The sequence below is a fragment of the Bos javanicus genome, chromosome 15 (genome assembly GCF_032452875.1).
Source record: "Bos javanicus breed banteng chromosome 15, ARS-OSU_banteng_1.0, whole genome shotgun sequence".
NCBI classification, from domain to species: Eukaryota; Metazoa; Chordata; class Mammalia; order Artiodactyla; family Bovidae; genus Bos; species Bos javanicus.
In genome coordinates, this window is record NC_083882.1 from 52457597 (window position 1) to 52477291 (window position 19695).

The 19695-nt window shown below is 57.9% G+C and overlaps 1 protein-coding gene across 8 annotated transcripts in view; it reads right to left on the reverse strand.

Moving 5' to 3' along the window:
• Positions 1-19695, reverse strand: part of ARAP1 (ArfGAP with RhoGAP domain, ankyrin repeat and PH domain 1) — a 61762-nt gene that overhangs the window by 1616 nt on the left and 40451 nt on the right. For 6 of the 8 annotated variants that reach the window (XM_061380742.1, XM_061380740.1, XM_061380747.1 and 3 more), the window contains 22 exons: positions 18288-18487; positions 17667-17752; positions 16291-16473; positions 15062-15236; positions 13739-13873; positions 11986-12121; positions 11624-11726; positions 10623-10818; positions 10297-10348; positions 10025-10188; positions 9614-9826; positions 9152-9257; positions 8593-8740; positions 8416-8502; positions 8260-8328; positions 7832-7949; positions 6364-6477; positions 5968-6113; positions 5406-5438; positions 1926-2008; positions 1134-1184; positions 896-959 (listed from right to left, as the gene is read on the reverse strand). In XM_061380742.1, coding sequence (XP_061236726.1) covers positions 896-959; positions 1134-1184; positions 1926-2008; positions 5406-5438; positions 5968-6113; positions 6364-6477; positions 7832-7949; positions 8260-8328; positions 8416-8502; positions 8593-8740; positions 9152-9257; positions 9614-9826; positions 10025-10188; positions 10297-10348; positions 10623-10818; positions 11624-11726; positions 11986-12121; positions 13739-13873; positions 15062-15236; positions 16291-16473; positions 17667-17752; positions 18288-18487 — 2662 coding nt within the window. The remainder of the gene's footprint in view (positions 1-895; positions 960-1133; positions 1185-1925; positions 2009-5405; positions 5439-5967; positions 6114-6363; positions 6478-7831; positions 7950-8259; positions 8329-8415; positions 8503-8592; positions 8741-9151; positions 9258-9613; positions 9827-10024; positions 10189-10296; positions 10349-10622; positions 10819-11623; positions 11727-11985; positions 12122-13738; positions 13874-15061; positions 15237-16290; positions 16474-17666; positions 17753-18287; positions 18488-19695) is intronic. The other 2 variants (XM_061380741.1, XM_061380748.1) reach the window with 1 other exon arrangement.

A 19695-nucleotide genomic window follows, 5' to 3' on the forward strand; every position in this document is an offset into this window, starting at 1 on the left:
ACAGTCAGACACGACTGAAGTGACTTAGCAGCAGTAGCAGCAGCAGGGAACGAAGATCCCACATGCCGTGAGGCCAAAACAAAAACAAAAACACACCTGTTTTCCAGCCCACCCCTCTAGCCCTGTTCTGGCTTCAAGTCCTCTCCAACCCGCTCCCACATAGCCCCCTGCAGCAGCCACCTCACGGGACCCCTCACCTCCAGGCTCAGCCCTCAGTCCATCCTTCCCTACAAGCCGCACCCACAATGAACCCTCTCAGACGCAAACCTGCACACCACTCTTGCATAAAAAGTCTCCCTTAGAACTGCCGACTGACAAGTTCAGCTTTCTTGGCGTGGCCTTCAAGACTGAGATTTGACTCCCAGCAACCTCTCAGTACCAGTGTCTAGCACTCCCAGGCTTCTCCCTTTATGCCCTCTTGGACAGTCCTGCCATGCCTGTGAGCAAACTGTTTCCTTGGCCTAGAATCCCCCCTGCCCCTACCTTTGCTTGGGGACCACTCCTTGATCCCCACAGATTCCACTTCCATGATACCCTCTCCTGCTGCCTTCCCCACCCTGCCACCACCTCCACGAGGTAGTGTCCCTGGCTTCCCTGTCGCCCAAGCGCTCGGCTCTAACAGGCCCCTTCTGGATCTGTTTTCCTTTCCACGTGGGGAGTGAGTGCCCGAGGGCAGGGGCCTGCACCCTATGTCTCTAGCATGCCTGGCTCCAGACTGGACCACAGCAGGTGCCAGGAAGGGTTTATAAGAGAACGAACATACAAATGCCTTAAAAGCAATTCAAAATCCTGAAGCAATCAGTGGCCTGAACAGTGAAGAAGCACACACACACACATGCTCTGTAATGGAGGCCTTCTGGGACCCCACCCCCGCCCTGCACCCCGCGCTTGGTACCTGCACGAAGAGGAAGGTGGCGAGCCACTCCCGGAGCTCCATCTGTGTCTCACAGCACAGGTACCTGCAGGGTGGGGCACAGATCTGGACACCATCAAGGCCGGCCCGGCTGAGCAGGGACACCCTGTCCTGCTCCCTTGCCCAGGGTCTCAGGGGCAGGGCCCAGACCTGGACAGTGAGGGGACCCAGTCCAGGGGGACGTGCTACCACCTCTCCTCGGCCTGGGACCCTCACTCACCACTGCTGCTTCTCGTGTTTCTCCGTCTCGTGTATCACCGTGAAGCCCCAGCTGCAGAGAAGGAGCAGGTGGGGTCACTTGACAACCCGGACAGGCCTCACAGCCCAGCAGCCTAGGCCAGGGCTGGGGGCAGAGTTCAGGGCCTTCAGCAGGCACAGCACATCCCAGCCTCTGTCTCCTCCTCTCACAGCTCCCCCCGCCCCACCAGCCTCCCAGGGCCTTGGCTGCCTACCCCCCGAGCCCTATCCCCCAGAGACAAGCAGGCACAGCCAGGGGCTAAGAGGAGAATGCCAGAAACCCAAGTCGAGTGACTGTAATTAGTAACAATGGTAGTGGCTGTGCATCGCTTTTCAACGTTTGAAACATACAAACATCTCAACTATATTTCAATTTAAAAAAAGAAGAAGAAACACAGCCACCTTTTGGAACAGGTGTGCCATTATTTTTCCCATTCTACAGATGTGGGAAGGGAGGCACACAGAGGTCCCAGAGTTACTCAGTGACTAACTGGATTTCCATCCAGGCCAAAGGTTCTTAGACATGAGCAAGCATCAGAGTTCCCAAGATGGCTTGTACCAGCCCAGACTGCTGCCCCCACCCCCAGAATCCATCATTTAGCACAGCTGGCATGGTGCCCGAGAATCTGGGTTTCTAACACGTTTCCAGGTGATGCTGATGCTGCTGGTCTGGGAGACCACAACTTTAGAACTACTGAAAATTGTCAAGTTCACAGCCCTCAGCCGCGTCTCCCCCGTCAGTTCTGAGCGCCACAGACCCACTTCCCCAGCTCACCAGGTGGGCGGCCGGAGTTTCTTCTTTACTCCCAGGTAGACTTTGAGACTCCTGACAGGCCACTCCTTCTCAGGCCGGTGACTCTGGGTTGGGGAGGGCAGAGGGAGCGGGCACTTCAGCCAGTCGGGGTGGGCCCTGGGGCAGGTCTCCCAACTGGGTGCCTCCCTCCCCCTTCTCCCAGCCCCTCCATATCCCAGCACAGGGGCTCTCCTCTGGGAAGCCTTCCTGACAAAGCCCTCCCTGATCATAATCCAGCCCAACAGAGCCCCCAGGCCTCTCTCCCTGCAGCAGCATCAGACAGTCAACCCTCAGTCCCGGGCAGCTGTCCACAGCAGCGCCCCCGGTCCCTGCCTGCTGCCCTGCCGATGAGAACTGACGCGCAGCAGCGGAGGGACACATCTGCGCGCGGCACATCGCCCTCTGGCACTGAACTAAATGGGCGTGTGCAAGCTGAGCACCTCGGCTGGCTGCTTGTGTCTGTCTGTCTCAGGTCGTTTATTCCTCACCCCTCCCTGCCCTGCGGAGGCTCCAGGGTTGACTGTGTGAACAGAAGGCTTGTGGGGTGAGCAGTTACTGATTCTCTGATTCCACAAAGTGAAGACTAATGACTCAAGCTGAAGCAGAATGGCTGTTCGGTAGACCACAGGAAGAACTTCCCAATGGTCTAGGTCAGGAAGCAGCAGACCAATGTACTGGGGAGGGGCACCAGATAACTGACGTGCTCACCTCTGGTCCCCGCCTCTGCATATGGGTCTGGGCTTGGAAGAAGCAGGCTGGCTCGGAGGCAGGGGAATGGGAGCAATGACCTCCAGGGAAGCAGTTAGTTAGAGGTCAAGCTGATGAGCCTTCCTCCTGCTCTGGGAGCCACTTGCTTGAAGCCCTGCCCCCACCAGGCAACCCTGGTACCAGCAGGGACACCAGGGTGGATGGCAGGGGAGGGGGGACTCACTTACAACCGAAACTGGGGGTCAAAAGTTGAGCCACCTCTGCTCTGTTCCCCACCATTGCTCCCAGCCACCCCCAGGCATGGCTCCTCAGCGGGAACAAAAAGAGGGGACCTAGGGGATGGGCAGGAAGCGGGAGCGTTTGGGAACTGGTGGACTTCCTTGTGAGGTCGCAATAGGATGGGCTGACTGGGGATCAGTGGAGACTCTGGCACTGTCATAGGCTTGTGGTTTAGGAGGGGCTTATTAGGAACCTTCATCATGCTTTCACCCCTAGTCCCCCTAACGACCAGGCCTCTGGTTGGGGAGCCCTGTATCTCCTGTATATAGCAGGACAATGGTGCCCAAGAGGGCCAGGAACAAGCGGGGCTGCGGGCAGGGAGGAAACTGAACTGGGCGGAGGGAAGGGAAATCAGGCTGTGGATACGAGAGGAACAAGGTGTGAGAATACAGCAGGGGAGATGCCTATGTGCAAGCAGGGAAGACACAAGGCTGGGAGCACTAACAAAACCAGACTGAGGTTGGAAGAAACCAGGCAGCGGGAATGGAAAGACGGAGACAGAGGTCATAAGAGAACGTAGGCTGTCGGCGTGGAAAACGTCCGGCTCCGGGCATGACTGGAGAAAGGATGCGGGGGAGGCTGGGCTGCAGGCACAGACGGAAACAGGCTGGGAATGAAAGCAGGCAGCAGGCTTCAAGAAGTCAGGCTGCGGGTGTGAAGGGATGAGGACTAAAATCAAGGAGCAAGGTGAACCGAGAGTGGGTGGAGCAGGGCGAGGAGAAAACTGTGGGAATGAAGGCGTTCACGCCAGGCTGTGGCTCTGTGAGCATCAGAAAAGCACCGCCCTCAAGCCCCAGGGGCTGGTGAGCGTGGCGTATGCGTGGCAGGTGTGTGACATGAGCGTGGCCAAGACAGGGAGGCTGAGGGGGTTCTGGGGGGCAAGGGGCGCGTCAGTCAATGTAACCTTCTGATCAAGCAGCTTATCTTCCCAGCATTTCCGAGGTATAAGGTCACTGACAGGGAACGAAGCTCAAAGACCTCTGCGAGAACCCAGATCTTTCTAGAATGTGCCTTTCCAGGTGCCTCAGGGTCTTTAACAACGGGAGACCCCAGGATGAGGCGTGGGTTTTCACCTACCCTAAACTGCCAGGGGTTGTTCCAAATTCAAGTCTTCCTTCCTGTTGCCCCACACACTAGCGAATTCCAGGATTACAAGCAGCTCACTACTGGCTCCTATGAGACTGGTGCTGGCTGCCCCGGGACTGCACCACCAGGGCCCACACTGACCAGCCCTCGCTGCCGAGGCCTTTGCCCCTGTACTTCAGGGGGTAAACAGCTGGAGCTCTGAGGCTTACAAATCTGGATTTGAAACCCAGTCTACCGCCTAGAGATGGCCTTGGACAAAGCACTTGAAGCCTGCTTTCTCCCTGTGAAGTGGGGACAATGCCCCTCCCCAGAAGACAGCAGAGAGATTGCATGTCCCAGTATGGGAAAGGCCGGACACAAAGCCTGGCTCCACAGACATGAGATCTGCTTCCTCCTTCTAGCTCTCCCGCCTTCCCTCCTCCAAGTCAAGGGATCAGCAGACGCTGATGCTCTTTCAGGTGGCCCAGCCATCCTCCCTTCTCTCAACACACAAATAGTCCCTAGAGGGAGGGAGCCAGGAAAAAGGCATCCCAGAAGCAAGGAGGACTGACTAGAGGGCTAAGGCACAGAAGTAAGGAAGTGATAACGATGATGGAGGCAAAAGAGCAAAGAGGAGGCCTTACCCACAAGGGTCAGCAGGAGCCCAGGTTGCATTAACAGAGATACAGTGAGCAAAGAGAGGGAGGCGAAGGTCCTGCTCTATCTGCTCTGCTCCCTCCATGGCAGCCAGGCCTCTTCAGATGTCCTTAGGAGACACTGGTAGGAGCTCAGGCTGAACCCCTGGGCGTAGAAACATGTTTCTGCTGACCATCTGCACAGAGCATCTGCACTCTGTGGTACCCAAGGCACAGCTGGGGTCCACAGGGGTATTGTGGGAGGCAGGTCTCAGCTGAACCTGAGCAAGGTCTTTCTCCCAGACAGGAGTATCATTCTAGAGATAGGGCAGCCCCCCAGAGAGGAGAGGTTGAGCTTCCCTCTCTCAGGGTATGTAAACACAGGCTGGCAACCAGCTGCCAGTGGGGAATATACCACAAGCTTCTGTAGTCCTGCTCTCCTGTTTTAGGATAAGGAAAGTAACAATGATGTTCTAATAGCACTGGAACTCTCTCCGGGGTTGGAAAGAGGGTGGTTCCTACGGGCCTCCACTAACTGGTTCCACAGCTGAGTCCTTTGGAGAACTCGAAAGCACTGATGGGGACCCTGGCGAAGGACTCTGGGACAGGGCTGGTGATGAGAAGGGCAGGAGCCTAGGCCACAGACCCCAGGTAGAGGCCAAGAAACCATGCCTGGAGATGGCCAGGAGCTCTGGCTGTGACCCTGTGCTCCCACCAGGCTCATTTGGCCCCCAGGCGGTGTAAGGCAGCTGGCAGTTGACCCGGAGCTACTCACGGTCTCAGGGGCCCCGCTCCATGGCCTCTGGCTCTGTTTGATAGAGGATCAGGGTTACGGACGAAGGAGGCCCAGGGCTAGGACGGTGTGTGTTGTGGTGCGTGGCGGGATGTGGCTCGTATGTGCAAAAGATAAGGGGGAGGCACTGGGATGGAGATGGTGTCTGGTCAGGGAGGACATCTGACATGTGGACAGCGTGGGCACAGAGTGGGTCGGCAGTGGGTATGGCCTATAAAGCAACAAGGCATGCACAGGCCACAACGTGGGGCTGTCACCTCAGCAGGTTCTTTTGGGTGACATGACCAGGCACGGGGGGATAGCACATGCCTGATGTAATGGCATTCAGGTACCAGGGCCTGGGAGGGCCCCAGGGCAAAGCCAGAGCCACAGCAGGAGGGTCTCTGAGAGTCCACAGCTCCCCACAACCAGTGCTGTGCTGTATCAAGACCCCACGATGGGGATGCTCCCGCCATCAGGCCCAGGGGGACACTGGAGCCTGGGTGACCGAGCACGCGTGGGTGCGGGTGCCCACTGCAGGCCAGGACCCGGCAGGATCACATACCCGGACCTCCTTATAGAGCCGCAGGCAGCTGCTGTTGAGGATGAAGTAGCGATCGTGGAAGCCGCCCGTGGGCAGGCCCAGGCCCAGGAGGCTGCGGTCCTCTCGGAACTTCATCATGCCGTGCTTGGTCTCACCCACGTGGCTGGCTGGGGGAGGAGTGGAGTGGGCACAAGCTGTGCCCACCCGTGGACACAGACACCCGGGGCGGGGTCCCCCAATGAAGGAAACTGCCCTGTCCTGCTCCAGCCTCTGAAGAGGCCTGCCCCCCTGGTACTTGCTGCCTGAGCCTCTCCTGCCTGGCTCCACCATATCCTGCTCCAGGTCTAGATGGAGGGACCCCCCCCCAACCAGGCTTCCCAGCCCCGCAGGCACCGCCCACCCAGGGACACCACCTACCTAGGTACAGCAGCATGGCCTCCATGGACTGGTGCTTCTTCACCACCAGGTAGCTGTCTGTGCCCAGCCCGTGCAGGATGGGAAGCACCTTCTCCGCAAAGTGCAGGGGGCGCTCTGGGGAGGGGACACTTGGTCACTGGGGCCACAAGGCCAGACAGCACTGAGAGCTGGCCCACAGACACCCATCACCAACGTGGCGAACGGCACTGCCCACCGCCTCTGCCTCCTACTGCCACACGGCTCCCCTGACCACTCCTGACACATCTGGGCAGGACCAAATCTGCTCCAACCTGCCACGTTCAAAACCAAGCTGGTGATCTTTCCTGTGCGTCCTCATCAGGGCAAAGAGCACAGCCCACCAGGCTACTCAAGCCGGAAATAAACTCTCCTCCCTCTCAGTCTGCAATGTGTCGAATCTCTCTGCTTCTTTCCAGCTCCTGGCAGCCAACCTGGCGCGTGATACCATCTTCCTGGACCAATGGTGTGGCCTCTGAAGCAGTCCCTGCCATGGGCGCTCATCCCCTCTCTCCGTGTCCCTCTACCCAGCAGTAAGGAGGAATCTTTTCCAGCTCCCAACCACTAACTTTTCAATGGCCTTGTGTTGTTGTCAGGCCATGAGAGTGGCCTCTGCCTCCAACTTCAGCCCCACCCTGTGCCACACACCTCACTGCCCTTATCTCAAGCTCCTTGAAAGTACAGAGCCCCTGGCCACCACAGGGCCTTTGTCCACGCTGTCCCCACTGCCTGGAAGTACGTTCCTCTCTTCTTCGCCAAGTAACCCCTACTCTTCCTTAACCTCCTAGTCCAGGGGCTCCAAAGCCAGAGACCTTGTTATAAGCTTTGGTGGCATTATGGCCCTTTCTTTCACAGAAGTTAACACAGCTGTAGTTGTGTGTTTATGGGTGTGATCACAGGATCAGAATCTCTATTCCATACTAGAGTAACCCCTGTGAGGGAAGGGACTATGTGCCCAACTCTCCTGCTGACTGCCTGGCACTCAACAAACAACAGTAAAACAAATGAACAGACACACCCTCAACCTCCACTGCCACTGAGACCATCCTTCACCCTAAAATGCCTTATCACCCCCCTTTACCACCGTGGCCCCTTAACAGCACCAGCACTGCACCCCATTTCTCCAGCATGCTTCTCACCACCCATGCTGTCACTCACAACCCCATTATCAAATTCAGCATCTCCACCATTGCAAGCAACACCAATCTCATTAACACTAGAGAAAGTGCCATAGCTGACACGATCCACTCCTTCACCATCCCTCCCATCAGCCATGTTACAGCTGCCACCTGAACCCCCGCCAGCACGCTTTCACCACCATCACTGAGGTCACAACTCGACAGCCACATCCATCACCTAAAACACCCCCTTGCCACCGGTATCGCCAAACTGGGATAGAGGACGACAGACTGGGGCTGCCCCATTTCCTGCACCAGTCCTGGTGGTCACGCACCTGCCTCCTCCCTCTCGTTGACCTCGAAGCAGGTCCAATAGTCCTTCTCCCTGATGCCCACATTCCTGCGATCCAGGATCTCCAAGGTAAGCTCCTCTGCAGTCATGGATGCTGGGATCTGTGTGGACCCAGGAGGAGGAGGAGGAGATCAGCCTACCCAACCCCCAGCCCTCACTCTGTCACAACCTTGCTGTGTGGTTGTGAGCCCACCCCTCTCAGTGTCCTCTGGAGTACTGGGATGCAGGAGGCTGTCTCTGAGTGGTCCTGATGGGTGAGAGGGGAAAGAGACAGGCTCTGGCACTGGCCAGATACAGGTCCCAAACCAGGGCTCCCCTGGGGGTGGAAGCCATGCTCCCTGGTCATCGGAGCCTGTGCCTGGTCCAGCCTGACTCTCCTAGCCCCTTGGCCTCTCGGTCCCTGGTCCCCACCTTGACGTGTTGCTCTGCCTCCGCCTTCTTCTCCTCTAGGTACACAGTACAGATGAAGTCACCGGCGTGCTGTAGGGAAACAGGGCTCAGCGGGAGGCCTGGGGAGTGGGTGCAGGTGCCTGGCCTGAGCCCCCCACCCCAGGCCCTGCCCTTCACCTGGGTCCCGCTAGCAGTGCCAGCCACACGCATCTTCACGATGGCAGTGACCTCCTCCCGCTGCTTCCTCAGCTCCTCCTCATCCACCTGTAAAGGGGGAAGGGACAGGGACAGACAGTCACTGCTGCCCATGAGGCTGAATGCTGCCCACCGCTGCCCGCCTGCTGGGGAACGCACACTGAATACCACCACATAGTGGCTGATGAGGTCTTCCACCACACGGCCGGCCTTGTAGTCCTGCCCATCTGTCTGGAAGAGCGTGGGCCCAAACACAATAGCCAGGTTGTGCGTGTTCATCTGGTTCGTGTCTGAGAAGCACTGGACACTGGACACAGAAGGACGGAAGCCTTGAATGAGGGGTCTAACCCAGGACTTCCCTACCTCACCTTCCTAATTCCTGCCCGGTCCATGAATGGCTCCTGGAGTGAGGCCATGGTAGGTCCCAGTCAGAGAGGACCACTAGTTAAGAGGAAGAGGGGACAGTCTTTCTGACCAGGTTTTGGGTCCCAGGGAGAAGTAAGGCTGGGAACCTGAGAGATGTGGCTGCTAGCTGAAACCTCCTCTACTCTCCCACCCTGAAGGAAGCAAGCTGGGAGCCAAAGTGTCCAAGACCAGGGCACATCATAAGGCAACACTCAGTTCCCAGACCCACCTGGTTCCCAGGGGAGAAGAGTCAGCCAGGTTGGGAGTAGAAGAGTCTTTTCCACCCCAGCCCCCCAGGAGTGCTGCTCCTCACCAGTACAAGTGGCTGATAAGAGCCTTCACTGTGGCCCGGTTGACTGGGGGCAGACGTGCCAGAAGCTCTCGGTACCTGGACACCTTCTCCTCCTCATCCTCAATCTCTGGGTAGGGAGAGATGGATCAGGTCAGGAATCCCCCCCCAGTAACCACCTTCCCTGTCCCACCCCTCGGGCTACTCTGCCTCCCATCCTAGGTGGTATCACTCTCTACCCCGCTCTAAGTCAAATAAGGCCAGCCATGTAACAAAAGGAAAAAATTCTCCAACTCCAAGGGATGCCAGCTCTGCATAGAGTGACAATGGGAATGAGAGGCAAGGAGGAAGGGGCGCTAGAGTCCACCGCTGGGGCATGCTTAGCCCCAAGCGCATGATGGGGAGGGCAGGGAAAACTGAGATCAGAGTGTACAAGTCAGCAGCACTGGCCTGGGTCTCAGACTGGGCATGGGCTGCAGGACCCACCTGAGGCCTCCAGCCAGGCCAGGCGCTGGACTCGAGTGAAGAGCCCATCGGGCAGATCTCGCAAGAAGCGCTTGAGTGCGGAGGAGACGTCGTCCACGTGCTGCTCGCCCTCCTTGAGGCGCACAGAGCGAGCGTCCAACCGTAGGCTCTCCAGCAGCCGTAGTGTTTTTGACGTCTGCCCACACTTGCGGTAGATGCCCTCGGAGGTCAGGCCTGGAGAAGGGTGGGGCTCAGCTGGGGGCGTGGCCGAGCCGGGGCGTGGCCAAACATGAGGGACTATGGGCATTGGGCAAGGGGCGGGCCTCGAGGCTTTCAGGGAGATCTCAGGAAGGCGAGGCTCGGCCTCTGCGGCAGGAGGTGAGTCTCTCTAGGAGGGGCGGGGCGGGGCCTGTGCATGGAGGCGGAGCTCACCGTACTGCGTGATGTAGTCCACACAGCGGTACACAATCACGGGGATATCCGAATCTCCCAGCTGCTGCTCTGACAATGTGTCCCCGGAGCTGGCCGCTGCTTTCTGGATGGCCCCTAGCCAGCCCATGAAATCCAGCCGCCGCTCCCCCTGGATGTACAGCGTCCTGGGCCGGGAAGTCAGTCACCTGGGGGACCCACCACCTGTCCCACCTCTCCCAGGCCTGTCAGACTGCCCAGGCTTCTCAGAGCCCCTTCAGGAAGCCAAGGCTCACCTCCGTCGCTCCACCAGCACCAGCACCTGGTTCTCGCTGTCCCCCTGGACGGCTGTGGAGAAGCCAGTTGAGGTGAGGTCCAGGCCTCGTTCATGGTTCCTAACCTGCTCCCTCCCAAAGCTCTCTGGGTCCACGCACCCCTGGGACCCACCCACCAATCCATGGGGTGGCTGAGATGCATCCCAAGGACAGGAGAGGACATGAGCAGGCAGGCTGCTCCTTCTGGCTGGGTTAGGGTAGAGTTCAGACTTAAGGAGAGGGGCTGGGGCCTGGGAGCCCAGGATAGGGTGCCCTGGAGATTGGGGCCCAGGTCCAGGCGTACGCACAAAGCTCCTGTAATTTCCGAAGTTGCAGTGGCTCCTCACAGGGGCCTTCTGGGAAGACAGCGTAGAGCTCGGAGCCGGTGAGGGCAAACCAGCCCTCCTGCGCCCGCTGTAGGCTCAGGCCAGCTTTGTAGGGAAGGCGTCCAAGCCTCTCAAAGTCCCGAGCCAGCAGATCCTCAGCCAGGGGAGGCACGAACGCCTGGTGGGGAGGCCAGGGACAGTGGAGATGGCCAGGGAGACTGCATCAGCCAACAGCACTGCCCACCTGGGATATCCCAGCTGTTTGGCTTGTGGGCATGTACCGATTTTCCATGCAGTGCAGTGAACCAATGAGGGTATCATGCCCCATTTCATACCATTCAGATATGCCCTCCTCTGGTATGCCTTCCCAGACACCATTAGGGATGTCCCTTCTCTGGGGCACCAAGGCATTCTTGCCCTCTGTTGTACCAATTACAGTTTCTGCTGTTTGACCCATCTGTCTCCTCTACCAGCCTGGGAGCCACTGAGGAGCTGGGACCATGACTGGTTCATCCAGGTCCCCAGGGCTCTGAGGACTGACCCTCAGGAGGCCCCCAGATGATTGACCAATGAACCAGAGAAAGAGTCACAGGCCCTCAAAACACAGGGACCCTAGAGGGTGCCTGATTCTAGTCCCCAGGGCAGAGCTCTCCTCTGCAGCCTCCCTGCCTCCTTCCTCCAGGACAAGGCGCTCGCTCCCCCAGCAGCAGCACTATCCATCTCAGGATGGCTCTGCCTTTCATTAGTAAACATATACTGAGCACCTAGGGAGCTCAGGCTCACGGCCCTGCTTCACAGAGTTGAGCTAGGTCTCCTGACTGCCCCCTTCCCCTGACCCCCGAAGGGCTGCAAATTACATCTGGCCCTGGGTCCTGTGTCTTCTGCCTTCCATCCAGCCCTGATCCATAATGTGGGAAAGCCGGGGGTCCTACCCAGCACCCCAACAGACTCCCCCCACACCAGCCTGCTTAACCCAGGCCCACCTTGGCAATGCACTTGATCCACTCACGAGCCTGCTCTGCGGTCTCCAGCCCAAACAGGTATAGCCGCTCTCCTTCTGTGTACACCTCAAAGGTGTGCTCAAAACTGTTGATACACAGGCCAGGATTCAGGCCCACTCTGCTAAGCACTGGCCCACCTCCACCCACTGCCCCTGTGACTACCCTTCCCTGGTCCCGTAAGAGGTTAGGGCCGTAGGAGACCTGGTTTAGCCCTTGCATAGCACCAGCTTGCTGTGTGACTCCAGGGAGATCCCACCCATCTCTGGGCCTGTTTCCCAATCTCCCCAGTGGAGGGCTGGACCTTACATCAATAACAGTCTGTGATTCTGCCCAGGGGTGCTCACCCATGGGTGTCAGGAGTGGGCACTGCCAGACACACAATCTCACTGGCCCGAATCTCCCCGTTGGGGGTCACTGCCCGCTCATTCTCATAGTAGCTCAGGACCCCGTCGCTAAGCACACACCAGCGTCGGCTGAACTCTGGGGAGAAGACAGGCAGGGGAACCGTAAGGGAGCCCTCCACCTTCACCTGAACATTACCACTGCATCCTCCCTGGGCCTCCACTCCCATCTGACTCATGTCCTCTTCACTCTAATTCACAAGCTTCCCCCAAACCTATCTTCCTCCCTGTAGCCCCAGCAAGCCAGCCCCACCCACCTCTCCAGCCACCTCTCTGACCACTCTGGATACACATCCCACACTCCCTGCTTTTGCTCGCCCTATTTCCTTTACCCACACCCTCCCACCCTCCAAGGCCAGCCCAAATGCCCAGGAAGACTTCTGTAACGTAACCCCCGTGCCCCACCCTCCTCTGCCAGCAGGACCTACTGCTCTGTACTCTGCTTCCTCCTATAATGGATCTAAGGAGACTGACACGATCCCATAAAGGAACAGAAATGGGAGTCTGGACCAGGAAAGCAGGAAAAAATACAGACTGTCAAGGTCACGCAGGCTCGTAGAATTCATAGCACTGAGCATCACATAGGCTCAGAGCTTCCTGGCATCCACGGCAAAAAAAAAAAGGATGAGTCAGGCAGTTACATAAATGATATTGCCGAGCAGAGGGAAATAGACTAGGGGCAGTGCCCCAGAGGCAGTGAGGTGGTGAGCTGCACAGAGTTCTCAAGAAATCTGTTTGGGAGTTGGAGAGCTTCCTCTGGGGGTGCTGAGGGATGCAGTGAGCAACGGCCTCAATAGTGCTCACACAGCAGAGTCTCTCATCCTGTCTAGGAGGACATGACATTTGCCCTCTGAGGGCGGTGTGCCCCAGAGGCTGCCTCTCAGGCTGAGCTTCCTTCAGTCCTTCCCGCCCTGCCTCAGTCATTCCTCATCCTGTGGCCCTGCAGCACACAGGCCCACAGAGAACCATAAACAGACTCAGAAATAGACAAATTAAGGTCAGGTAAGTAGTGTGAAAGTAGGGTAAGAAGGGCTTGCTATTTTGGATTAAGTGGCTGGGAATAAAGTCTTCACGGAGTGACACTGAAAGAGATCTCTTTTTAAGTAAGGGACTAACCATGCAGATATTTAGGGAAACACACTTTGGGCAGAGGGAACCACAAGTACAAAGGGTCTGGTGAGTGTGTATGTTTAAGAAGCAGCAAGGAGGCCAGTAAAGCTGGAGAGGAGTCAGCAAGTTAATGGGGTGGGGCAGCCGATGTGCGCATCCTTGCAGGCATTGGTAATAAGGACTGTACTCAGAATGTACTCAGAGATGGGAGCAAACGGAAGGCTAAGGAGAGAGATGACAGACCTTTAAGCTCAGTCTTTAAACTTCCCAACATCCAAGTACTCCAAATACCAGCTGCCCCAGCACAGGGCCCACACCTGGTAGGTGCTCAATAAAGGGCTTCTTTGAGCTCAAGGAAACTCTGGAAGTGACTCACTCTGCAGTGCCATGCTCCACTCTCACCGGATCAGCCCATTTATTAAGCACTCACTGTATACCCAAGACCACACCCAGGACACCCTGCAGGGTGACTAGACCAGAGTGCACTCGGCACCCTCAGGGGGTCCCCCAGCCTGGCCAGCTCTGGCTTCTCTGGCTCTGCCACCATGCCAGAATGCCATGGCCAGGGCGGGGTCCTGGCACCCACCTTCCCGAGCCCGGCGGTCCTGCAGCAGCTTCCCTGCAGAAGCAGTCTTGTAGACGAAGCTGCTGTGGCTCACAGTTGGCAGGATAACCGAGTAGTGCTTTTCCAGGGGCCTCACTGAATCCAGCCGAGGTGCCTCTTTGGGGAAGGGAGGGAAAGAGTGGCTGGTCACTATCCAAGGGAGTCCCCTCTCACCCCTACCTGGACTGGGTATTTAAGCTGGCACTCAACTCACCCACCCCTGCTCCCTAGCACTGCTCCCTGACTAGCACCCTTGGGCTCCTACTGCCGCATTCCAGATTTTGCCTAAACCTTTCTCCACCTTTCCCACTTTGTGTAAATTCCGTCCCACTCACAAGGCCTGGCTCCAGTACCTCTCCTTCCAGGGAGCTTCCCTGACTCTCCAGCCCAGCTCTTCCTGTTGGAAGCACAGGGCCAGCACACTAGAATGAGGGGGGCCTGGAGCAAACTCTCTAACAATCCCCAGAGGGAGCTTGTCTCAGACAATGCAAAGCCTAAGGAAGCAGCCTGGCTCCAGCCCTGCTCCCAGCGGTCCCAAAGCCCAAGCCAGCTGGGTGGTCTCCTGTGCCTTCCCGGACACCTGGGCTCCCTCCAGCCCAGTGCGCCCCACCCACTCATGGCCCTGAGCCCAGTCCTGGCCACCGGGCTCCACCCTTGGTCCTACGATGTAGCCCCAGAGGCTAGTACTGGGCCATGACCAGCGACGCTCACCCCCACCACCCGCTTCTCAGCTACCCCGAGACTGGGAGCCAAATGGGACCCAACCCAACTGCAACAGAGCCCCACCCAGAGAGCGGCAGACAGGGCTGCCCGGGTGAGTCCCTCTGCACACAGGAAATGCAGTACACCCCCCACATACACAGCAACACAGACACGCTCTGCACACACACACACACACACAAACCCTGAGGCCCTCAACACCCCCAGGTGCAAGGAAGCAAAGCCACAGCAGCTCAGAGACACACAGACCCGGGCTCATGGACGCTGCCCAGAGGTCCCACACTGTGGGCCAGGGAGGGACCCACAAACACATAAAGAGAGATGCAGAGACAGAAACACAAAGAGACACGTGTATGAAGGGGAAGCCAGAGGCACAAATGCCCAAAAGTCATGTAAATGTCATACGCACACTGTTGCACCAGGACCCCTGGAAAAGCTGCAGTGACAGCTCAAGTGGTATATGAACCAGACCTCACAGGGCGATACCCCTCCACTGGCACCCAACAACCAGCATCCATCCCCTCCCAAGGGCCTGAGCCTGGCAGCAGGGAGGTGCCATCCCTTGAGGTGAACAGTCCCACTCACCTGTGGTCCGGTTGTTCCGAAGGAATTCCATCTGCAGTGTCTGTCCCGCCTGCTCGGCAAGAGCCAGGGGCGTGGGGGCCTTGGGGTCCCCTGAGAAGCAGTTGACCCCAGCCCCACAGCCCAGGAGTGCCTGGGTCTCAGCCAGGTCTGAGGTGGTGACTGCGGCACACAGGGCCTGGAAGAAGGGCGGGGGGGAGGGTCAGGCCGAGCTGGAGCGAGGGGCCAGTGGGACAGTGTCATGCAGGGGCGAGGGAGGAAGAGGAAGGAGCCACCCAGGTCAAGGGCCCACCCTCAGAGTGAAAGAGAAGCAAGGGAGGAAGACTGACAAGAGGAGAAAAGAAAGGGCAAAGGGAGCGAGCGGGGAGGGGCATCCCCTTAGGGGTTCTAGCCATCCAGGCCTCACCCTGCCGACAGCCCCCTGGGACCGTCAGCCACCAGGCCTGTTCTCTAGAGGATCTCAAGCTCCCTCTGCCTTGAGGAAGGGCAGGGGGGGTGCTTTGTAGCGCATTCCTCCCACATTTGAATTCCTCACCGCCTGCCCATCCCTCCCAACCAATGGGAGTTGCCGCCCCTCCTGGCTGGCGGCTAGACTGGGCTGGGCTGGGGGCTGAACGCCTGGGTTCCTGGGAGGTGGAGGCCTGGCTCCCACTGGGCTTCTAACCGGACTCAGCCTGACTGGGTGGGGCTACTTGGGGGAAGGGCTGAAGGTTGACCAGAGGTCACAAGTGGCACCCCCCTGCTTCAGAGGCGGTTACCTCCCACTCAGGCCAAGCCAGACCAGGGACAGGGCTTGGCTCCCGGTCTGCTGGAGCTTGGGGGCCCATGAGGGGCCTCATCTTGAGTGGGGTGTGGATGGGGGGGCGGGTCGGAGCAGCCAGCTGTTTTTCATGAGCCTGACAGGAAATAGCATCCCCATCAAGTTCACTCCTTTTGGCAGGATTCAGAAGGAGCAGGATGGGGTGCGGAGACAGAGGAATCGGGGGGAGGGAGGCAGACAGATGCTGAGGACATGGCCTTGGCCCAAGGGTCAGGCCTGGCTCCTCCTTGCTTTGGCCCAACTGTCCCTGTGGCTTAGGCAGTGTCCTTCTGCTGTCTGGGCGTCAGTTTCCCTACAGGACCGCTCCTCACTCTGAGCTAGTGGGAAAGCTGGGCTGAGACAGAGTGAGGAATGATGGGGGAATGAGTAACGCGGGTGGTTTCAGGGGGCCTCACGGGCCCAGTGCCCTGACCTTGTCCAGCTCCTCCTGGTTGCCAAAGAGTGGGTGGTAACGGCGGTACTTGCCCTCGCGGTATTTGGCTTCGAGGTGGCACCGCCGGGCACTGGGGCTGCTGTTGGGCTGCAGGGCCTCACTGGGGGGCACGTTGGCTGCCCAGAAGTGGTTCCCGGCAGCATTGCCCAGCTGTAAGAAGAGCTGTGGGTGCAGGAAAGAGGTCAGAAGGGCAACGTACAGCTGGGGCCCATGCCTAGCAAAGCCTTGGTTTTGAGGTTGTTAAGTGAGGGGCTGGAAGAGCCAGGCCATCCGCCCACTCTCCCATCAGGGAAGCTGAGGGGACAGCCTGGCCTGCTGGTGGCCCTGGGTGCTCCCTCACTAACGCTGGGCCTGAGCCCAGCCCCTCAGCTCAGTTATGGGACCAGAGACAGACAGTCTAACAGGTGGAGGCCCAGGTTGGGTGCCTGGTTGGGTGCCTTGCTATCTCCCCACCTAGTCCCACATCTGGAACTCTGCATTCCTAAGACTATCACAGCTGGTGGGGGCCTAGCCTGTCAGCCAACTGGGTGGACAGGGATTACGGAAACATCTCCTGTCCCTGACATTCCTCTCTGGGCTCAGAGGAAGAGGGGTAAGGGCAGATTTCGCAGGGCTCCGACACTCAGGGTATGCATTCTTTAACTGTGCTCGTCGCTTGTGCCACAGCTATTTCCTGGGGCCCCCAGCTTGCCTGCTTGCCAGGTGCTGCGTGGGGTGCTGGAGTCAGAGCAGAGAACAAAGCAGAAGCAGTCCCAGCCACTGACTCACATTGTGATTCCGGGAAAGTCATTTTCTCTCCCTGTGTCTCAGTATCCTCTGTAAACTGGGGTTCTAACCCTAAGTCACAGGGGATATGACACCCAAACTGCTCTGGAGTCTGCAGCTTGGCTGGGGCAGTAAGGAGGGTGGTGTGTGGTCGGGCCCTGGCCCAGCCTCCTTTTGCAGGTTTTCCCCTGTGACTATCATACATATCAGTACCTGGCAACCCCAAGCACACAGGCACAAATGTACATGTGTGAGTATCCCCCAAAAGGACAGACTCAGACCCACTGGCACACGTGAGTAGAGATAAAATGAAGTAAATATTTTAGGCTTTGCAGGATAGTCTCTGTGACATATTCTTTTTCTTCTTCTTCTTCTTTTTTAGCAACCTTTAAAATTGTAAAAACATTCTTAGCTCACCAACCAGTTTGCTAACTTTGCCAAAAATCAACTTGCTCCAAACTCCACCTACTAGATGATCCCAAAGGTCTCTTTAGCTCCAAGGCACTGGGGCTGGTGAGGTGGGGGGAAATGGGTGGGAGACCCAGGCAACAGCCAAGGGGGGCAGACCCCAAACACAGCTGGCTCCCCACCTCGATGAGTGTTTCCGTCCACACCTTCCTGTCCATCTTCAGGCTCCGCACCTTGGAGATACCAGCGCCCAGGCCACGGTGCTCTCCTGCAGCAGAAGGCCAGACACATGGTCATCGGGGGGCCCTCTGCTTTACAGGAGCAGCCCCCTTCCCCCACCACACCTCAGGGCTCATGGGGGCAGTCAGGGAGAGGCCTTGGGCAGGACCCCAGGGCTAGGCCTGCAGTTCGCACACAGTTCCATCCCCCTGTGGATGAAAACACTAGCTTCCGCCTCTGCCTGCAAAGCCCTGCCTGACCTAGCCTACTTCCGCTCCTCTGATGTGACTGGGGTGCTGGATTCCAACAGGCCTGGGCTCAAATCCAGACTCACTCACTTGCCAGGGGACCCTGAAGAAGCCCTTTTCCTTTTCTGTGCCTCAGAGTCCCCATGGTACATGAGAAGTTGAATCCCTGCCATGCAGGTTAATCATGGTGGGAAAGGCTCTACACATAAGCGCCACTTCATCAATGATGCTCTCTGACACTGCCTTCGCTCCAGCCCCTCCAGCCAGACAGACCACCTGCCTTCTGGACACCCCAGCCCTGTCTTGCCCTGGCCTGGCACCCTGCTCGCTTCATACCTGCACAGCGCTTACAGATGACAACACAGAGATTGATGGAGGCCCAGTCAGGCTGGGCAGCCCCGCAGTCAGCACAGAACCTGTTGGGGGCCATGGCCCAGATGCGCTCGGCCACCTCCGAGGTGGACAGGGCCTCGGCGATGGCTCCCTGCATGGCCTCCAGCCACTGCTCCTTCTCCAGCTCCGATTCGGCTGAGAAGCTGGGGACACAGGAGTGGGGTGGGGGACTGGTTGGGAAAGGGGCCCAGCGAGATTGGGGGCAGCCTGAGGGGGCACAGCATGAAGTGGTGGTAACCATGCATTGAGAGCTGACAGTCAGAAGAGGGAGGTGCCCAGAGCCCCTGGGGAGGATAGGCATGGACAGCAACAGGGACCCCACAACCTCGGCCCCACCCAGGGAGTAGAAAGTGATGCTGGGAAGAAATGGGGCCTAAGACCTGACAGATGAGAGGGGTGGTGAGGTGAAGAGGTGGAAAGGTGTTCAAGAGAGAGGGAACAGCACGTGCAAAGGGATATGAGGGTACACAGGGCATTCCAGTGGGCGTACTGGCAGAAAAGAAGCTGACAGAGCGGGCTGCAGAGGAGGTCAAAGTGCACCCGGAGGACAACACAGAAGCAGCAGCAGGTTTCAGGGGGTACAGAGATCTTTTCCCTCTGCTCCTTCCCTATTGCCACCAAGTCTCACGTGTGCACTCAAGATTCAGCTCACCCGTAACCCACTGCCATGGCCAAGGCAGGTACTGCTGCTGGAGATGGAATAGATGCCAACACGTCAACACGAGAGGTGTGAAGACCACCCTCATCCATTAAATCCTAGTGTACTGAATCTGCAAAATGCCAAGGCTTTAGCCAAGTGCTAAGCCCATCTCTGTGTACTTACATCTGACTGTGAGCCCACGTGTGTCAGGCTGGTGGAGGCCCTTGGTGCTGAATACCAAATCAACTGAATTAAAGTTCACGACAACAAGGAACTAGAGAAATGGGCAAGGCTCTGTAAAACTGACAGGAAAGGAAAACTCCAGAGGAAGTGTCCACTAGTCACGTGGCGGTTAAGGAGGATGGCAAAGAATCTCTGGCCACAGATGTCAACCAAAGATGACTACGAATGTAAGAAATGAACAAATGCAAACTTGGCTTTCAAAAAAGAAAAAGAACCCTCTGGTGGTCACAGATAGACAGCCAAAGGGTGAGGAAGCAGGAGCCAGGCCAGAAGGCCCACAGGCCTAGGGCCTGCAGGAGAGGGGCCACACAGAGGTGAAACGTGATGGAAGGAAGGGAGGGGTGATGACAGGTCTGCCCAGTAGTGAGCAGGAGAGGCAGGGTCCCCGTGGGTGGAGACGGGGGCCAGGGAGGAGCAGTGAGCTGAGGAGGGACTAAGCGGGGAATGTCCACAGAACTATTAGACATG